Source organism: Sturnira hondurensis, unplaced genomic scaffold, assembly GCF_014824575.4.
Source record: "Sturnira hondurensis isolate 20B ecotype Veracruz unplaced genomic scaffold, ASM1482457v3 Scaffold0001872, whole genome shotgun sequence".
Classification (NCBI taxonomy): domain Eukaryota; kingdom Metazoa; phylum Chordata; class Mammalia; order Chiroptera; family Phyllostomidae; genus Sturnira; species Sturnira hondurensis.
In genome coordinates this window covers 2,896,144-2,916,352 of record NW_028074503.1, presented here as the reverse complement: position 1 = coordinate 2,916,352, position 20,209 = coordinate 2,896,144, and the positions used below count along the sequence as shown (strand labels likewise).

The 20,209-nt window shown below is 36.4% G+C and overlaps 1 protein-coding gene across 11 annotated transcripts in view; it reads right to left on the bottom strand.

The window, feature by feature from the left end:
- RBBP8 (RB binding protein 8, endonuclease) overlaps positions 1-20,209 on the bottom strand; it is a 112,327-nt gene that overhangs the window by 86,723 nt on the left and 5,395 nt on the right. Inside the window, exons 1-4 of one of the 11 annotated variants that reach the window (XM_037031828.1) lie at positions 11,245-11,260; positions 8,318-8,416; positions 7,699-7,761; positions 4,653-4,860 (exon numbers count right to left, since the gene is read on the bottom strand). In XM_037031828.1, the coding sequence (XP_036887723.1) occupies positions 4,653-4,761 (109 nt within the window). In that variant the 5' untranslated portion in view covers positions 4,762-4,860; positions 7,699-7,761; positions 8,318-8,416; positions 11,245-11,260. Of the gene's footprint in view, positions 1-4,652; positions 4,861-7,600; positions 8,031-8,317; positions 8,417-11,244; positions 11,269-18,685; positions 18,740-20,209 lie in introns of those variants that run through there. The other 10 variants (XM_037031833.1, XM_037031843.1, XM_037031857.1 and 7 more) reach the window with 10 other exon arrangements.

The window sequence follows — 20,209 nt, the reverse complement described above, 5'->3', positions numbered from 1 at the left end:
AATTCAATGCTATCACTATCAAAATCCCAATAATGTTTCCTTGCAGACATAGAAAAATCTATCCTAAAAATTATATGGAGTCTCAAAGGTCACTGAATGAACAAAACAGTTTTCAAAAAGAACAAAGTTGAAGGTCACATACTTTCTGATTTCAAAACTTAGTAAAAAGCTATAGTAATCAAAATTGTGGTGCTGGCATACAGACAGACATATAGATCAATGGAACAGAATAGAGCCCAGAAATAAACTCTTATATACATGATCAAATGGTTTTTGACAAGGGTACCAGAACCATTCAATAGGGAAAGAAGTCTCTTTTGTTTTTAATTTAAACTTTATTTTAATAATTGACTCTACTGCAGATGTCCCCATTACCCTTAGCCATCTCCACCTAGCCCCTGCCTGCCATTCCCTCTGGCTATCTCTGCACTGTTGTCTGTGTCTATGTGTTGCATATAAATGTATTTTTGGCTAATTCCTTTACCTTCTTTCATCTAGTTCCCTCTTCCCCCTCCTCTCTGACAGCTGTCAGTCTGTTTCATGTGTTCATGACTGTTTCTATTTTGCTTCTTAGTTTATTTTGTTCAATAGACTCCACATATAAGTGAAATCATATGGTATTTGTCCTTTTCTCACTGGCTTATTTCACTTTGCACAATAATCTCCAGGTCCATTCATACTGTTGCAAAAGGTAAGATTTAAAAGGTGGTGTTTTCAACAAACGGTGTTGGGATACTGGGAATCCACATGCTAAAGAATGAAGTTGAACTCTGACTTTACATCACATAGAAATTTTAACTCAAAATGGATCAAAGACCTAAATATAACAGCTAAAACTATAAAACTCTTAGAAGAAAACACAAGGCAATATCTTATTGATATAGATTTGGCAACAATTTCCTGGATATAATACCAAAGGTATAGGCAAACAACAAAAAGAGGTAAATTGGACTACATCAAAATTAAAATCACCTGTGCATCAAAAGACACAATTAATATAGTGAAAAAGCAATCCAGAGAATGGGAGAAAACTGATGCAGACACCAGCCTGCAGTGTCCACGGTGTTATGAATGAGACGAGACAAATTCACACAAACTATTGAGTCTTCTGGAGGAAAAGGCCCGATGGCACAGCCACTCTCCAAGAGAGTGCGCAGACCTGTGCCTTGACAGTTAATTTGCATAGGAATACAGTGTGTATATGGAAAGCTCATCAATCATTGTGAGGCAGTAATAATAGATAACATTTAAAGAACTCTGAGGGCCTATTTTGAGTCAGGATCAAATAGCTAAAGGGCCATAAAACTTTGGGGAAACAAACTCACTTTATACTTGGACCCTTATCATTTAAATGAGGGTATCTGAAAAGCAGGTTTCACAGGATTTTGTGCATTCTTTCTTAGGCCTGGTCGCCCCAGGGAACCCGCCTTTTCCAGCACAGGGCAGCACCCACCTCTGGCATTGTTTCAGGCTTAAATCAGGCAGGGGAATTAAGGCAGCCAAGAGATTAGGAGACTTATGGCAGACGGAATGAGTACTCAGGCTATGTCACAAAGGGTGAGGGTCCATCACCCCCTTTCTCCATAGCCCCCCAAGTCCTTCCCTGAGGGCCCCCTCGTGACCATGCCTGTCTTAGGCCATCCCTCCCTTGAGGAATCTTACCCATCATTGGCTAACTAATCACCCAATGGGGGGCCAGGCAGGGTGAAGTACAGTGGGGAGAGGCAGTGCTCCTGCCAGGGAGATAAGCTTTGTCTCCGTAGTGGCTTAGGGTCTCATGGTCCCTCACTCAGCCCTAGCCATGGGAGGTTACAGTTTCTGAAACCAGGCAGGGTGGTTCCCAACAGAAAATATTTCCAAATCATTTATCTAGTAAGAGATTAATATCAAGGACATACACATACAAAGAACTCGTATAACTGAAAAACAAGAACAACAAAAAACCCAATTTGATTAAAAAATAGGCAAAGGTCTGGAACAGACATTTCTCCAAAGATATACAAATGGCTAATAAGTACAGGAAAAGATACTCAACTCACTAATCATGAAGGAAATGCAAATGAAAATCACAGTGGGATACCACCTCACATCCATTAGGAAGGCCAGTGCCCTCAAGGGAGGGAGAAAGAAAGGAAGAGAGGGAGGGAAGGAGGGAGGAAAGAAAAGGAGGAAGGAAAGGGAGGAAGGAAATGAGGGGAGGAGGGGAGAGGAGGAAAACAAAGAAAACCAGAAGACAACAAATGAGGGAAAGAATGTACAGAAATTGAAACCCTTGTACATTGTTAGTGGGAATGTAAACTAGTATAGCCGTTATAGAAAACAGCATGGAAGTTCCTCAAAAAGTGAAAAATAGAATGATTCAGCAATTCCACTTCCGGGTATATACCCAAAATAATGGGAAGTGTTAAACAGGTATTTGTACACCCACATTCATAGCAACATTATTTACAATAGCCAAAACATAAAAACAACCCAAATATCTATCAGTGGATGAATGGAAAAGCAAAATACTATATATACATACATATTTTATATCAGTAAACAGTAGACTTAAAAATGGTTAAGATGTTATGTATATTTTATGACAATTTTTAAAGTGAGTATCCCTACTCCCTCCCACCAAAAGATGGAAGAAAGTTAGACTTTTCTAAGATTTCCTAATCATTTAAATTTTCTCATGTTATTATTTTGGTCATTCTCTTTGTTTCCTCCAAGAAATCAGGAGTTTTAAAAAAAATCCAGAAATGGGATAATAAGTAATCAGTATCTGAAACATCTGTTACAACTTTTTTGTAGTAACCCATTGTTTGTCACTGGGGTGGTCCACAGCAGGACTTGATAGCACATAATGTTACTGCTTCAGATGATAGCAACAGCTAATATATATTGTCACTATGTGCCAGAAAACTCTTCCAAATGCTTTATATGTATTAAGCTATTTAATGTAATATAAAGTAGCTATTATTAGTATCTCTATTTTATAGATAAGGAATCTGAGGCACTATAAAGTAAAACAACTTGTACAAGGTCACCACCTCTATTCAACTGGCAGATATGGCGTCCCAATATTGGTAGTCTAGATCAAAAATTCACGGATTTAACCACTCCCTCACATGGCCTCTTTCGCAGCAAGCACTACTCCCATTCACTTGCAATCAATAAAAGCAGCCACTCAAGATGAACATTTTAGACTTAATCCTAAAGACAAAGCATGACGACAAAGCATAATGACAACTCTGCCTTCAGCATAGTACATAGTGATTAATTAAACTGATTTCAATTATAAAGCCTGGTCTATCACTAAACCATCTCCCCAAACCCAACATACCCATCTGGTTCTTCCTTTATATTCTCAAATAAAATGGTATACTATAAAATTGCTTAAAACTAGGACTGTATATGATTTATTTTTATTTACAACATCTGACACATAGTAAGCGGCCCCCCAAATATTTCTTGAACAAGCATCTCCAAGTACACTGGAGCATGTAAGAATACATGTTGGGTTCATATTTCAGACTCTATTAATTAATGAGTCCATTATTGTGAGGTTTTGCTAAAAATTAAATGTACCATAAGATAAATGTATCACAGGGAAGTTCCAACCCAGACCTACATTCTACACTTTAGATTCAGGTGGATCATGTTTTAATGGCGTTCTGGTATAATGTTAAAACTATAAAGTACTATAGAATTAAACCTATGGTTTCAAGAAACAAATATAATATGAAGTATTTCCCACACATGGGAAAAACATATTACATTAAAGTCACAAAATTAGATAGGTATATTAAAGCTTAATATCAAACCTTGAGTTTAGCTTCCATAGAAAATTCCTTTATTTGGAATATACTTTAACACAATCATAAATAACACTTATATACTCATTCTGACCATAACTGCTCAATCATCTGCTCCCACACTGCACTTCATAAAAACCTTTTAAGCTCTTATTTCATTACACTGTAATGATCTGTTTATATGAATCTATCTCAACTCAACTGCATTTGAAGACAAAGTGTCATTTACTTCAATATCTCAGTACTGGTAGTAAATAGATTCCCAAAGATTTGTGAAATGACATAGGTAGTATTTTTTATGCTTATAAATAAACCTGGGAATAATTTTAGAAGAGAAAATTAAGTTTAGAGGTTATGTAACTTGGCTGAGATCACAAAGCAAGTAAATAAATGAAATCAGAATTCAAATCCAGGTCTTCAGTTGAAAATTTTTATGCCCTTTCCATCATACCACATATTACCACAAATTGTGCAAGAACGACATACTGCAGTAGTTGTCTTTAATTAAAAAAGAATAACTTAACCACAAGTTTATAACAGTAAAGGTCCCTTAAAAATGAGAACTTTGGCTCTGGCCAGGTAGCTCAGTTGGTTAGAGCATCATCCCAATATGCCAAGGTTACAGGTTTGACCCTGGGTCAGGGCCCACACAAGAATCAACCAATGTATGATACATAAGTACAACAACAAATCGATGTCTTTGTCTCTCTCTCCCTCCCTTCTTCTCTTTCTCTCTAAAATCAATCAATAAAATTTTAAAAATATAAATGAAATCTTTAAGCTGTCAGCCAAAACGAGTTGTTATTATTACATTCTCAACATAATACTGCTGTATTGATGAAAAGATTTTACCTTGTACTTCTTTATCATGATACTCTTTTAGTTTCGTCCAAAGATCCTTAAAGTCACTAGATATATCTGCAAAACTAGGACTTCCACAACTGCTTCCAGAGACGTTCATCTTGCTTCGGTATGCTCGACACTTGTATTTGCCTAATGTTTTCTGACCTTTTCTGTTACATTATATAGGTATGAAGTTGTCATTGGACAGCTGAAATACCTGAAACGACAGATTGCAAAACAAATGAATCCTTCATTTACCTTTATGTAATTTGAGCCCAGCCAGCTGTTCTCAAGTTTTCCTTATTTACCTACAATCAATAACTTTGAGAATTTGGTGGAGTGGAAGGGAATGGAAAGTAAGGAAAGATGATTATGGTGAGAAAAGCCCAGATTTCAGTAATCTGGACTTTAGTTAAGCTAAATTTTCTTACTCCTTCCAGAAGGAAGTAATTACCTAAATTATGTTAAATTGAAAGCCCCGATATACAGAGGTTTGTAGTCATTCATGATCAGTATTCACACACCATTCTAAAAGGATTTATTGCTTTTTAAGCTTTGAAAAAGGACAGAGTACAACAGTGTATTGAAACAAAAACTGAAAAAACATTCTGAAGTATTCTTGACTTAACAAGCATTCACGTTTATACACACATACAAAAACATGTTATAAAGAGCAAGGAAGATGACTGACGTTTTAACCGAATGTCTGAATAGCTGGCTTTCTCATGTAATCGATGAGCGAGATATGGACACAGCAAAGATCTATGAACACAGAAACAGCTAATAACAAGGCAACTAGGGTAAAGCTATTTTGTGCCTCTCTTGGAGCAAAGGTAAATAAGTTTATTATTTCTCTAACCCTTGAAGGAAGCAATAGGCTATTATTAAGAAGTGGATTAATAAATATTTTAATGGGTTCTTAAATTTGAGGTCATTAACTAGCTACCACCAAAAAAGTAAAATGACCTGGCTGGCGTAGCTCAGTGGATTGAGCGTGGGCCTGCGAACCAGAGGATCGCGGTTCGATTCCCAGTCAGGGCACATGCCTGGGTTGCAGGCGGGTTCCTTGCAGGCTAACTACCAGCAGGGGATGCACAAAAGGCAACCATACATTGATGTTTCTCTCCCTCTCTCCCTCCCCTCTAAAAATAAAAAAATAAATAAATAAAATCTTTAAAAAAAAAAAAAAGTAAAATGATTAACAAATCTACTAAACCTCACACCTGGCTCCTTAGCCAATGCCTTACAATAGCTAACAAGTATCCAAACTGATTTAAGTGTCTCTTGTTACCCATTTCTTTAGGTCTCTGATGAAGCAGCTAAAATAAGCTGAAATAAGCAGTAACATTTCTACAGTTAGGAAGATTATGTGTGAATCCACTGGATAAACCATAAAGTACTACAAAAATAAATAACTTTTATTAAGTTTTCAATAATTGTGATTATACTTTTCTGAGATAATCAGTGAAAACTAAACATGGACTGGATTTTAGATTATATTAGGGTATTTTTTAATTTTGAGTATGATAATGACATGGTCATATTTTTTTAAGTCCTTTATCTGTTAAAATAGATATAACGAGGAGGTGTTTACAGGTGTTCTGAGATTTGCCTTAAAATATTCCAGCTAAAACAAACAAAACAATGAATCTTGGGTGGGGAGATGAAACAAGGGCTGAACTTTGACAATATTGAAGCTGGGCAGTGAATGGGTGGGTATATGAGGAGGTTCATAATTGTAGTGTCTCTCTTGTGTATGTATTATTTCCATAATGAAGTTTTTAAAAAGTAGAACTGGGTGCACTGCATTAGTACAGTTTTATTTTCAAAGAGACTCGTTTTCTATTTCTTAACCCTAAAAGATCAATCAATTTTTACTGTCGTCAGTAAAAGCCACCATTTATTTAGTGTTCACTATATACCAAGGACTGTTTTGTCTTATATTTATTTTTTTCTCTTAATTTTCAGAACAACTCCGCAAAAAAACAGCTACCATTATTGATTTCATTTTAGAGCTGGAGAAATGGGCTTAGGAGATGAAGTGACTGGCCCAAGATGAGATTGCTAGGACAAGGTTTCGTCACAGCTGGAACTCATGTTGTGATGCCAATAACAGCAAAACACTACTAAGTAATCAAAACTAGGTTAATTACTTATTCCTATTAAGTAAATAATGTAAAGCCAAATTTTACTTTAATAAATTTAAAAATGCATAGTATTAAATAATTTTAAACCAAGAGTAAAAAAGTGTACTATAAGAAATATACCTATCTGTATCTTCAGAGTTAGATTTTTTTCTTTAGCCCCCCTCGCCACATAAAAACAATTTATCAATATTAAACTTGCAACTTCTGGCTCCCGAAACCATTTCCTACCTATCCTGCATGCCCGGTACTTTTTGTTGGCAAGTCTTCTGACAATGAACCGTTATTCACTGCACGATGGTACACTCTATGATCTCAGAAATGTACATCTTGCCTCTCAAGTCGCTTCCTGGGCTCAAAGGTCTGCAGAACGTAATACATTTCTGTGCATCCTACAGCAGTGTAAACCACCACATTGAAGGTGCTGGGTAAAACATTTCTTTCATATCACACCACATGTATTCTCCTATAAGTAAGGAAGGACCACGCCGCGAGTCACACAGGAGTCCTTAATTGAATAAGGATTTTGAGCAGTTCTCTTACTAGCAACGCAGAAGTTCACAAGCTCCCTTTCCCAGGACCCTCTCAGCCTCTGCTTCCGGAAGCTAACCAGACAGGTAAGCGCGAGAAGCGACGCCTCGCGGGGCGATGTCTGCGCGTGCGCGGGGCGGTCTCGTCGCAGCTGGTCCAAAGCTTGCGCGGGAGACTAAGAAATAGCACGCAGCCCGAACCTGTCTTCTCTCCTCTCTGGCCGGCTTTGGCCGGGCCGTAGCCTACTAACACTCAGCCCCACAGTCCTACAGCCGTCCCCACCCTAGGGTCCAAACGCGTTGGGTCAGCGCGCCGCTCCAGGCCGGAAGTGGGCTCTACGACCCAGCGCTCCGATTTGGGAAAACATTCCTCTTACTCACGGCTTCCAAGATTGTCTTCAGATTATTGAAAGTCCCGGCCAGGGACGCAGGCACACACCGGGGCTGTGAAGAAAAAGCGGCTCGCTTTTCTCTTTTCCTCACTAGTTTGCCAAACGCCCGGCGGGAAAGCCAGCCCCTCAGGGCAGGCCCCCTTTTCCGGCGGTGGGGGAGGGCTCCAGGGCCGCGGGCCGAGTTGGGAGGCGGCCACGCCCGCCCCTGCTGGAACCCGTGCGACGTCACGCGGGTGTTCCCGGGCGTTTACGCCCCGCCTCCCGTCTTGGTAAGAGGCGGCAATACGTGGGACTATCGCGGACTGGGATCTACAGGGTGTCCAGTCGTGAATGCACCGGATGAGTGCACTGACAGAGGAGGAGAGGGCCCAGTCCAAGAACTGGCGATTGCCACAGCGTTTGGGGTATTTCCTGGAGAAAGGTCAAGCCGTTCTGTTTGGGAAGTTTCAGTTCCTTGGTGTTACGCGAAAGTTACAGATGCGTCTGACTTAAGCACATTTCAGGGAAAGGATATAGGAGTGGCTTGTACCAAATGGAGAATTAAAAGTAACTAATGAGGGAACAGACACGGATTTATCTAACGTAATTCTCTGCCTTGTAGATATTACCTGCAGTTCGGTAATGTGACCTGACAAGACTGGGGGGTGAGGCTGGATAGCAAAACGACGTGTGTTTTGCTGAGGTTAAACGGAAAGTTTCTGGAGAAACTAAAATGAGAAGGAATCACAGGTGACCAGCATTGTTTGTTGGAACAATATATTAGGGAATATATATATATTTATATATATAAATATATATATTTATATATATATAAATCTAAATATATATATATACATCAACATTTCCTGTGTCTGATAACATTGAAACAATGTATTTTCCTATTTATCGTGATTGCTAAAAGAAGCGTTTCAGCATTAGGAATTCTACAAATGAAGAAAATAAACACTAGACTAGGACCATAATATCTGATAAACCTGATCAATACTTTTCTGTAATTCTTCTAAGACCTCGGACAAAGACGGACAAAGATACTATAATCAGTGTGTCTTTTAATGGCGCATTGAAAGAAGGGCATACTTGTGGTCCAACGAAAACCTATGGTAACTAAATGACCTAACTTGTTCCTTCTGGCCTCTGCCAATGACTTCACTGTCCAGTCTATTTAAGTCAAAATCAAAATAATCATCCTTGGCACCTTTTTCCTTAACCCACATATCCAATCTAGCAATAAGTCAGGTCAATTTTACTTACCAAATATCTCCCAGTATCTTCTCTTCATTACCACCCCAATATTCCGAGGTCCCATTATCTCTTAGTCTACTGTTAATCTACTGTTCATATCCACCCAACCAACAACCTTATGTAAACCTTTCTCTTCACTAGTGTTGAGAAAAAAAACTTAAGCATCTATTCTCAATTCATGTATATATTTAAATTTTAAATTGTACATGTATTGCTGAAAAATGGTAGATAGTCTAATGAGTAAGTCACAGGTTCTGGAGCCAGACATCCTGGCTTTGAATCCTGCTCTAATACTTCCTTACTAAGTGACCTTGGCCTGGTTTCTTAATAATCCCTGTCTCACTTTTCTTACCTGTAAAATGAGGAATATAATAGTACCAAACTCTGAGAGTTATGAAGAATAAATGAATTAATATATGTAAACTGCTCAGTAGCATGTTTAGTTGCATAGTATGTATTCCAAAAAAGCTAGCCCTTACTATGACTATTATAACACATTTTGAAGATATTTTTAAAGCATGAGAAAAAATTAGTATCTAGTATCTTCTCTCACCTTAAATTTTGACCACTTTGAGACTACTACTCTATACTATAGCTAGCTACTGTGATCTTGAAAAAAATGAGTCTATTAATGTTACTATGCTGCTTAAACCCCTTCAGATGGCTTACTTGTTAACTCTTTAAAGAAAGCCCCTTTGAAATGCCTGTTTTACGTCCCCAGTTCATTTCCAAACATCTGCCTTCTGGCCTCACTGGCCTTTTAGTCCCAGGCCTTCGTGTGCTGTTTCCTCGGTCTGCAGTCCTTAACCAAACATACCCCTACCCTTTGCCTAATGATTACTAATTCTTTTGTCTTGTTTTAATAGCCTCTTCTATTATTTTTACAGCACTACGTACTCTCCCACCTTACACTTACTATAATTTAAATTATTTATTTAATCCAGTCTCTTCACTAGATTGTAAGTTTCTTGAGGTTAAAACTATGTCTTATTCACCTTTGTGTCTTCAGAAAGTAACTCAGTGCTTGATATAGTCAGTACTCTGTGCATAAATGAATTGGGTTTCCCTTGAGGGATTCCAATTTTTCATGTAGGTGGAGGAAAATCTTTGAAGCCATTCAAAATTACTAGCTTCTCCTTATGAGATTCTAGGATGGTTACTTAAACAGTGGAAATGGTGGGCATAGATATTTGCCCCCAATAAGGAGCTGTATTCCCCTACCTAATAGAAAAAATATGAAGTCCCGAAGAAATGAGAAAATTTCTTTAACAGAGAAGCAGCTATTTTTAACCTTTCAAAATACTAGGTTTCTCATTTTTTTTATGGTTTAGAACATTGCTTCCCAAACTTTTTCAATACTTAGAAAATGAATACTTATATTACTGTATTTTGCTGTGTATAATGCGCACCCATATTTTTGTGCATATTATACACAGAACCATTGTGCCCATGGTACATAGTCATTATTCCCATGTATAATGCACACCCATATTTTTCTCTCAAAAATTTGGCCAAAAAGTGCATGTTGTACATGGGAGAATACAGTATATTGTGACAAAAAAGATGAGGCTACTTCCATTGAGAGGCAACAGAAGTTAGGACTCTAGTGACCCCAGGCCCAGATTTGCCATCTTGAGATGGGATTTTTCTGTACCATTATAACTAAAATCCGTTGGAGGCTTAAGATGTTTCTTTAAAAGTTGCCTGGTGAAATGGTTAAAATAGTAAATCTGGTATTATGTACATTTAACCACAATAAGAAAAAATGTGGCAGCAGTAAAAATTCTAGAATACTTAGAACTATAGAATTTTAAAACTATATAGATTTTAAAATCGTCTAACTTTTAGCCATTTTACAACTGCAACTTGATTCTACTTAACTCCTACCATTGGGTAGCTGAGGGTTGTGAAGTTTAAAACCATGTAATAGTTGCAACTGATATCACTAAAATTATGTGGTTTCAGACCTCATGTAAAGCATCAGTTAATCCTTAAAATAGCCTTTGGTCAGCTCTTTCTGTTTCCTTTGCTATCTTCCAAACCTTCACTATTTTCTCAAACCTTTGTATAGTATTGTCACTCCCAGCAGACACCCTAGCTTTCTGGTTACACAAAACACTTGGGCTCAATAGGTGTGATCTTCTTGAACTTCCCTTTTCCTTTTGCAATCCTGTGAATTAGGCAATACCATTTTGTAGGTTAAAAAAAAGAAAGAAAGAAACTTGAGCCCTAGCCAGCACAACATCCTGTACGTCAAATGGTTACAAGTTTGAATCTTGGTCAGGGCACATACCTGGGTTGCAGGTTCTATCACCAGAGAGCCTACAAGAGGCAACCATTCAGCGTTTCTCATTCATCACCTTTCTCTCTAAAAGTGATGAAAAAATGTCCTTGGGTGAGGATCAGAAAAACCCGCAAACAAACAAACAAAAAGCATGAATCCAGTTGCTTATCCCCTTAACACACTGGGTCAAGCCATCATCATCTCAAACCTCTTCTGCAGCAATAGCCTTTTTCTTTAAATCAGCTATTTCTACTTCCAGTGTTTTCCCCTTGCAGTGTATTCTCCACAGCAGTCAGAGTAGTCCTTTAAAACCTAGGAACACGATGTTTCCCCTGCCTAAAATATTCTAGGATCTTCTCATTTCTTTAGAATAAAATAAACCCCCCTTTCATGGAGTCAGGACAGTCAGCAATTATATTCTACTGATGTTACCTTCTAAATTTAGCTTTGAATTAGTGCTTTCCTTTCCATCCTCACACTTCTCCAGGTTAGGCACTGATATTTCTTCCTTAGACTACAGCCTTCTTGTTTCAAGCCTTGTTCAGCTTGATCCACTGTCCACTCAGCTGCCAGAGATTTAAATCATTTCTGATCTTGGGACTGCCTTGGTTAAAACCTTTTGGGGCACTCTGTTGCCTAAAGGTTAAAATTCTTTAAATTGTCACAGGAGCCCTTCCTAGCCTTGTATATTCTCTATCCTCTGCCCTACCCTTTCCTTCTTGCAACAGGAAACTTCTTTTATTCCTCTTTTGTCCCCTTGGCTGTTTCTTTATTGCGGCCCATACAATCTCTTGGAATTGCCTTCACTCCAATCCTTTATATTTTACCTTTCTACTTATCCTTTAAGACTCAGGTGGCTCGGCTTCCAGAGGTTAATCTAACATTGCTCTTTACCTCTTTCCTACCCCCTTCCAAAAAATAGCTTTTCTTATTCTCCCATACCTCTTATATATCTTTATCACTTTACTTAACACCATTATACTGTAATTATTTTTGTATCTTTTCCACCTAGGCTGTGGGTGGTTATTTGACAGCAGAGATTGTGCTTTCTTTATTCTCCTCAGAATTCCTAGTTCTTACAGGAGTCTCAGCACAGTACTACACAATAGAGCCATATATATAATTTAAAACTTTCTAGTAGCCACATTTTGAGAAGTATAAAGAAACAGGTGAAATTAACTTCATATATTTTATTTAATTAAATTTATCTAAAATGACCCTGGCCTGATAGCTTAGTTGGTTAAAGGGTTGTTCCCATATGCCAGGGTTGTGGGTTTGATCTTTGGTCAGGACACATACAAGAATCAGCCAATGAATACAGAAATAAGTGGAACAAAAAAATTTGATGTTTCTTTCTCTCCCTTCTCTCTTTCTAAAATCAAAAAAGAAGTAAGTTTTACCTAAAATATTATTTTAGCCCTGGCTGATGTGGCTCAGTGGATTGAGCGCTGGCCTGTGAACCAAAAGATCATTGATTCGATTCTCTGTCAGGGCACATGCCTGGGTTGCAGATCAGGTCCTCAGTTGGGAGTGTGCTATAGGCAATCGATTGATGCTTCTCACATACATCAATGTTTCTCTCCCTCTCTTTCTCCCTTCTCCTCTCTCTGAAAATAAGTGAATAAAATCTTTCAAAAATAAAATATTTCAACATGTAATCAATATAAAAATGTATTAATGAAACTTCCTACATTTGTTTTCTTCATGCTATTCTAAAAAATTTGATGGTGTATTATCTTTATAGTACATCTCATTTTGGATTGGCTGCATTTCAAGTGCTCAAAGCCACATGTCGCTAGTGGCTACTGTATTAGACAACATAGACCTAGCACATATAATGAACGAATGAATTATGTGATTTATCTGAAGAACCAGGATAGAGTTGAGAGACTGAGACAACAATATCTGATTCCTAGTCTAAGGCTATTTCTGCTATTTGTGCTGGGCACTTCCCAGTTTGCTCCCATTCCAACATCATCCCATTCCCCTCTCCCCCCGCCCCTACTGAGGGCCTATATCTTTAGGCAAAAATTTAAAAGTAAGTGATTAAACCTGTTAGGAATAGCCCTGGCTGGTGTAGCTCAGTGGATTGAGCTCAGGCCTACAAACCAAAGGGCTACCAGTTCGATTCCCAGTCACGGCACATGCCTGGGTTGCAGGCCAGGTCCCTAGTAGGGGACATGTGAGAGGCAACCACACGTTAATGTTTCTTTCCCTTTCTTTCTCTCTCCCTTCTCTTCTCTCTAAAAATAAATAAATAAAATCTTAAAAAAAATAAATAGATAAACCCATTAGGAATATTTAAATAATACTATTCAGCACTTCTAAAATGAACACACCAGTGAACTATTATAAGAATAACAACTATTTTAAGAATAAGACAAAAGGCTGTTTGAGAGATAAGACTCTAAAACAAAAGAAAATTGTGTGTGTGTCAACTGGAACACTTGCTGTAATTGTTTGAAACTTGTTTACAGTAATTATCAAGTGTTGTTTGGAGATAGGTATATACATCAATTAGTAATCTTGCCCAAGTGCCAAAACGTTTTGTCTGTGATTTGAGTTGATGGTGCCAAGATTCAGTTAGGTTGAGCAGTAGTTTAATAATTGTTTTAAAAGATATGTTTAATGTTCATGAAAAATGTCAGTCTCACACTTTTTATTTTGACAGTTTTAGGTGGTCATTAAAGTGCTACATATACATTAAAGATTATGCATGGGTTTCCAATTAGAAAAATTAGCTTTATGTAGTCTGGCCAATTTCCAACTTAGATAAAGAAGATTTATTTTGATTTTCACTATGGCTACATATACCTTCTTCATTTCTTTTCATAAACTATTGAAGTAGTTTGGTTTCATTAAATATCAACTACTTCATTTCATATCAGTAATGGGCAAGATTTTACTAGATATGTATTTTTCCCAATTTAGGAACCATCTTTTTTATATTTGGTGAAGATAGTACAGTATACGATAAAATTACATAGTTGCCTAGGTTTAAAGGATGATGAGCTGATCAAGAATGTTGATCTGTTATTGCAAAATGATTTGCTGTCAATGGAAAGTGTCATCTTTTTCTTTCAGGTCATCCATTTATAATAATATAGTGGCTGCTTGGGCAATATTTGATACCTATGCAGGTAGGTTTATGAAGCCCAGGACTTTTGTTAGTTAGCGTTTATAAGATTGGTGTTAACACAACACTGACCTTTAACACTGGCCTTCATAAGAACCTCAGAGTTTAACTCCTGCAGTGATGATAAAAGAATTTGAGAGTGATCACTAAGACCTTAGAGTATAAAAGTAGATTGTATTCTGGTAATTTTGAAAAACTAATCTTTACTTTTTTATCCAGTAAATATAGTACTATACTGCATTGTCCTATGTACTTTTATATAATGCTACTGTGATTGAAATTGTGGGAACAATTTTTATTTACAATAATGTAAATGGAAAATGTTATGTCAGTTAACTATAGGAACAAACTATCTGGAGTCTGTTAATTAAAGCATTCCTTGATAGCTTCACAAGAGCAAACATGTTTAATATTCATTGCTTTATCTACTTTTAAGAAAATAATGATTCACATCTTAAATGGTAATTTTTCCATCTGTGAATGGATAAATTTATTCACTCCTAGCAAATAGTTGTAATATTTAATGTATTCATGTGTCATAAATTACAGATATGATATATCTTCAAACAGCTCACTGACTTCCCCATCCCCACCCCACCCCCCGCAGTTTTTCCTGTTTTTACTGGAGAAAAATACTTTGTTTAAATATTGAGTTTGTGCTTTTCCTAATCCAGATATTAGCTTAAGGTTAGGGTAGCTTTGATAGTTACCTTTCCAAAAATATTTTATGTCCAAAATTCTTAGAGGAGAACTTTGGTTTCAGCCAATACTTTTCAATTTTACTTAAGTTATAATCAGAATTACTAGAAATATATACTGAAATTAAATTATGCTTTAATTCACTTCACACCCTTGGTGATAATTTGCATTTGTAGAGGACTTCTTTAGCTATAGTTTTTATAGCCTATGTTTGCATGGGTGTTAAGACTGAAATAAATAGATTTCCTCTTTCCAAATCTAGGATGCTTCTTATATAAAGTGACCATATGCCCTGGCTTACCAGCAACAGTTCTGGTTAATGTCTGTTGTTCTGGCTAATTATTAATAGGGCTCCTGTTGACTCTAAAAATGTCCTGGCTTTGGTTATAAATCATATGATCAGAAGCCGTAAGGAATTTGAAGTATAAACTAATAACATAAGGTCATTACATGACCTTTAGTCGGGAGTATTTCCTTCTCAACTATGTATAGACCTATCTAAACTCTTCTTAGAGAATATTATGGTACAGATAATATAAGCCATAATATTATTTGATTTTTTTGATAGTACTCTGAAATTCCTGAGTTTAGAAGTGGTTTGTTTAATACTGATAGGAAATGGACTCAAGAACAATTAACGATGGTAAAATACAAAGTGCTTTTCCTACATTGCTTCTCTTTTGAATCTAAAAATAACTGTGTCATAAAAGTAGAATCAGTACAGTTTTCATCTTTCCTCAGAAGTTGAGAGATTAGGTGATTTGATTAGCATTATATGTATAAGCTAGTAGATGAGTTGACTTCAAACCCAATCTTCTGGCTATAAATCTTGTATCTATATTCTTTGCAGTACATCCTACTATTTTTGAGCCTTGGAATTTATTTAAAACTTACCCTTTGCTTTTCATTTTTTATGCTCACCTGAAGATATGGTTATTGATTTTAGAGAGAGAAGAAGGGAGAAAGGGGAGAGAGGGAAACATCAATGTGAGACTTACATAGATTGATTGCCTCCTGTTTGCATCCCAACTGTAATCAAATCCACAACCTTTTGGTGTACAAGATGACACTCCAACCAACTGAGCCACCCAGCCAGGGCTTACTAAACGGACTTTCAAATAGGTTGCTGTGATTTAATGTTAAATCATAATTGAGAAGAAAAAATAAACTGGGATCTCTCAGTCAGGGTTGGAGGGAATTACCTAGTATATTGGACCAGTCTCAGTTCATGTTTTGGATTTTGGGGGACATTAATAATTGTATTTTTTAGTAATTAGGGCCCACGTGCTTTTTTAACTTGCCTTACAACAAGTGTGGACATTTGAGAGATGAATATAAATTGACTTGTAATGGAATTAGGAAACATGTTTATATTAGCCTTTCCTAGCCACAAGTTGTGGACTCTTCTATGCAGTCAGTTTAAAACTAAACAGAGTAAAGAGCCTTGAATTAATTATGTTGTAATCTCAGAAGGGACCAGAGCAGGAAGTGCTTTAAAAAATTGCAACTGTGTTCTACAGTCAATGATGGCACGTAGCCACATTCCCACCATAGGGTATTGGGGAAGTCCTGAGCTAGGAGATAGGACGAGGGTTTAAGCTCTGGCCCTATCTCTGATTATCTGCATGTTTCCTAGATAAATCTTATTTCCCCAACTGAATATTAATAATCATATTAATAATAGTATTAATAATAAGTATTAAGTATTAATACTATTACTTAATAATATCACATATTAATTATTAATAACCATACTTACTATGTCCAAAGAGGTTGCAGTAAGAATGAAGTAATATATGTCAAATTTCTTTTAAAGAAAACTTCATAGAAGTTTGAGGCAGCATACCTACTTGGAATTAACAGAGTGGTGGAAGAAGCTTGCCTGTTGGAAGCAGAAGGCATGTGTTGCAAAAATTCTGCTATGGGGAATCATGAATTCTAGAAACCATAAGTATATGCTAATGTATTATATAGGTTGCTATTGGAAAGTTAGCAGAAGCTCCACTTAATTTGTTTGATGAATTCCACTTTTAATTATAATCCTATTGAGCAAGCAGTTTAACTGCTCTGTGCCTCAGTTGTTTATCAGTGAAATGAAAATAGTAATATATATTTTGGGTATTTCACAGGATTGTTGATAGGACTGAATGATTACATGTATCTACCCAAAAGAGTGAAAAACTGTTGTTAATCATAGATAGATTTAAGAGCCACAGCTAATCATAGAGATCTTTCTAATTGCTAGTTATATAATTATAGCGAAGTTGTTGAATTGCTATGTAAATTGTGAGACATTTGTAATTATAGAAGGGGTTAAATTACAATTTGTTAAGTGCTTTTACATATCTTATTTGATTCACATAATTAAGTTTAGATAAATCAGGTAGTATTATTATATTGCTATTTCCATTGGAGTAATCCCAGGGACTTTTAAAAATCATCTAGTTCAACTGCAAAATTACATGGGAAGGAAAAACTAATTTATTTATTTCAGAAATTGGTGGTTGTAAGAAATAATTTTTTAAACACAGATTTATGAACAGCTCAGCTCCAAGTCCAAGAAAGGAAATGTTGGTATCAAGTTGATTGTGATCTGAGCTGATTTAGTGAAGACCTGAGTATATTTTATTCTTCCTTTTGAAAATAGTACCTCTTATTATTGGGTTTTGTTCAGCAGTGTCTGTCCTCACTTTTTTCCTTTTAATTTCCAGCCCCTCTTCAGTCTAATTTCCCTATTTCATCTTTATCAATTCATTAGCTTATTTAGCCACCTGCTAAGAAAGAGGGTTGTTTAAAAACTCAATTACTTTAGCAATTCAAGCTAAGTGAAAAGATAATCAGACTTATTTTTTATTTATACCTATTTATTTCTTGTTTAGCTAAACTAGCTCTGTCATTATACAAACAAATATAGTATTTATTTAATTAAAGCACATAACTGGCTGTTTAGTTTTCTATTCTTAATCTATTAGACTAGAACTTTTGTCTAATATATTCTTCAGAGCCATGCTCTAGGATCATATTAGAGGTTATAATGAATTGTTTCTTGTAATCAGACCCTCCTGGACACAGTCCAGGACAAACTTGTACTATTCAAAATTCTGCATTTCATTATAATAGGAACTGTTACTTAAGGGTCCAGTGTAGTCAGTCTGTTTTTACTATAGTTTTACCAATGTAAATTTAAACAATAAAATCTTTGGATCACTGCTGGACACAAAGTATTTTCAGAGTACATACCAACTGTTCATTTTGCTGCTGTTTGGCCCTTTAAAAATTGGCAACCAAATTCAGGAAATGAAATGTAGTTTATTAGAAAATACCTTTCTCACAGAAGATCATATTTCCGTGCATCTCAGGTTTTGTGGGAATGGATCAAATACATCAAGATATAAATAGGCCAAAGTTCTGCACTTTACATTTGAAAGTGCTTTACTCAGAAAAATCCATTTTAGTTATATAATGTATTAAAATTATATTAGTAAACCAAGGAAAAGGCACTTTGACCATATTTGTCCTGTGATAGTGATGAACTGGACACCTTTTGGGCCCCACTTACTCCAGTCATTGTATTGGTAACCAGATTCATGCAGGTGAAACCTGACAGCCCCTCACCTGGATTTTCTGTCCTGGGAGCTTTTCTGAAGCCTTTGGAATTAGAAGCACAACCTGAAAGTGTGAAGAAGTTAACAACTCATGAAGCAATCCTTAACTGATAGAAGTCAGAATTGATGGATAAATGCTCCTCTTTTATGCCTGCAGCTTCATGTCTCCTAAGAAGGTACTGGGATTGAGCCCCATTTGCCCATAGGCAGGGATAAACTCTTGAATGCACTCTTGTATTGGCCTTTTTCCTTCTTCTAATCCCCCACTTCTGTTCCTGGGATAACTTTCCAAAGAAAGGACCTGCACATAATCTAAAGAATTTAGGATCTACTTTCCAGGGAGAACCCAAATTAAGAGATAGAGGTTAAACATGAGATTTCCATTTCACTATTTTTAAGTAATAATGTAAAATTTAATTTGTGAAAGTTTATATGGATAGATAGGAATCAGATTAATTGCCTGTACTACTTTGTACGTATGTTAATGCTGACCTGAGATTGGTTGAACATGTACATTTGAGGCTATTTTTCTGATAGTGGTAATGGTTGGATTTGAAGGAACTCATACTCTCTTGCTCAGTCTCTCATAGGCAAGAGAATATTTTTTTGCTGCTTCTCAAACTGTATTAGGCATCAGCATAATTTAGAAAACATGTAAATATGTAGATTCATAGGATCCACCCACCAGAGATTCTAAAGTGATACATCTAGATGGAGTTTAGCAATTTGCCATTTCAATAGGCATCACTCAGGGTCCAGAGAGTACACTGTGAGAAACACTGCTATATTATTACAGCAGTAATTCTGCTGGGTATAATCTATGAGGTAAATTAAAACTAACTGACTCCGTAAAGACTGAATTTGAATTAGTATTATGGTATTGTTAATCCTTTGTTCTTATAAATTAAGCTAAAACCACAGACTAAGAAGTAGGGTTAAACAGATAACCCAATTTTTATTTCAGTCATTGTGCTCTTCCTTCATAGAAATTTGATTTCATATTGCTTACTTGGCATTAACAACAGTATTGAACATGTAGTTTATTATATCAGGGAACTGCTAAGCATTTAATTTATGCTAGATATGTTTAATGTATGCTTATTGGTAGAACTAGAAAAGGTCATTCATCTCAAAAAGTATTCATGAAGTAAACACACGCATCTTAAAAAGTAAAACTGGGAAAAGAGACTGATGTTGTCATGCTGGAGTGGACTGAATGGCCTATAGCCAGGTTATAGGATAGCCAGATTCCAGGTCCAGTGCACAGGTTTCTGGTCTATAATCAGGTTCCAGTGGCTAATTCTATATGATAGTAAAAAAATAGCATACTTATTTCTGAGCAACATGTATTTGTTTTGCACTTTGTCAGACAACTGGTTAAAAAATGACCAGAGCACTATTTAACAGATCACTAAAATACCATTCGGTTCTTATTATATTATTGAAAATTGATTACAATATTAGTATCTTCAGAACAGTGAATGATCCTACCATCTCAGACTGCATTTTATCTACTTTTAGTTAGGAGACCCCT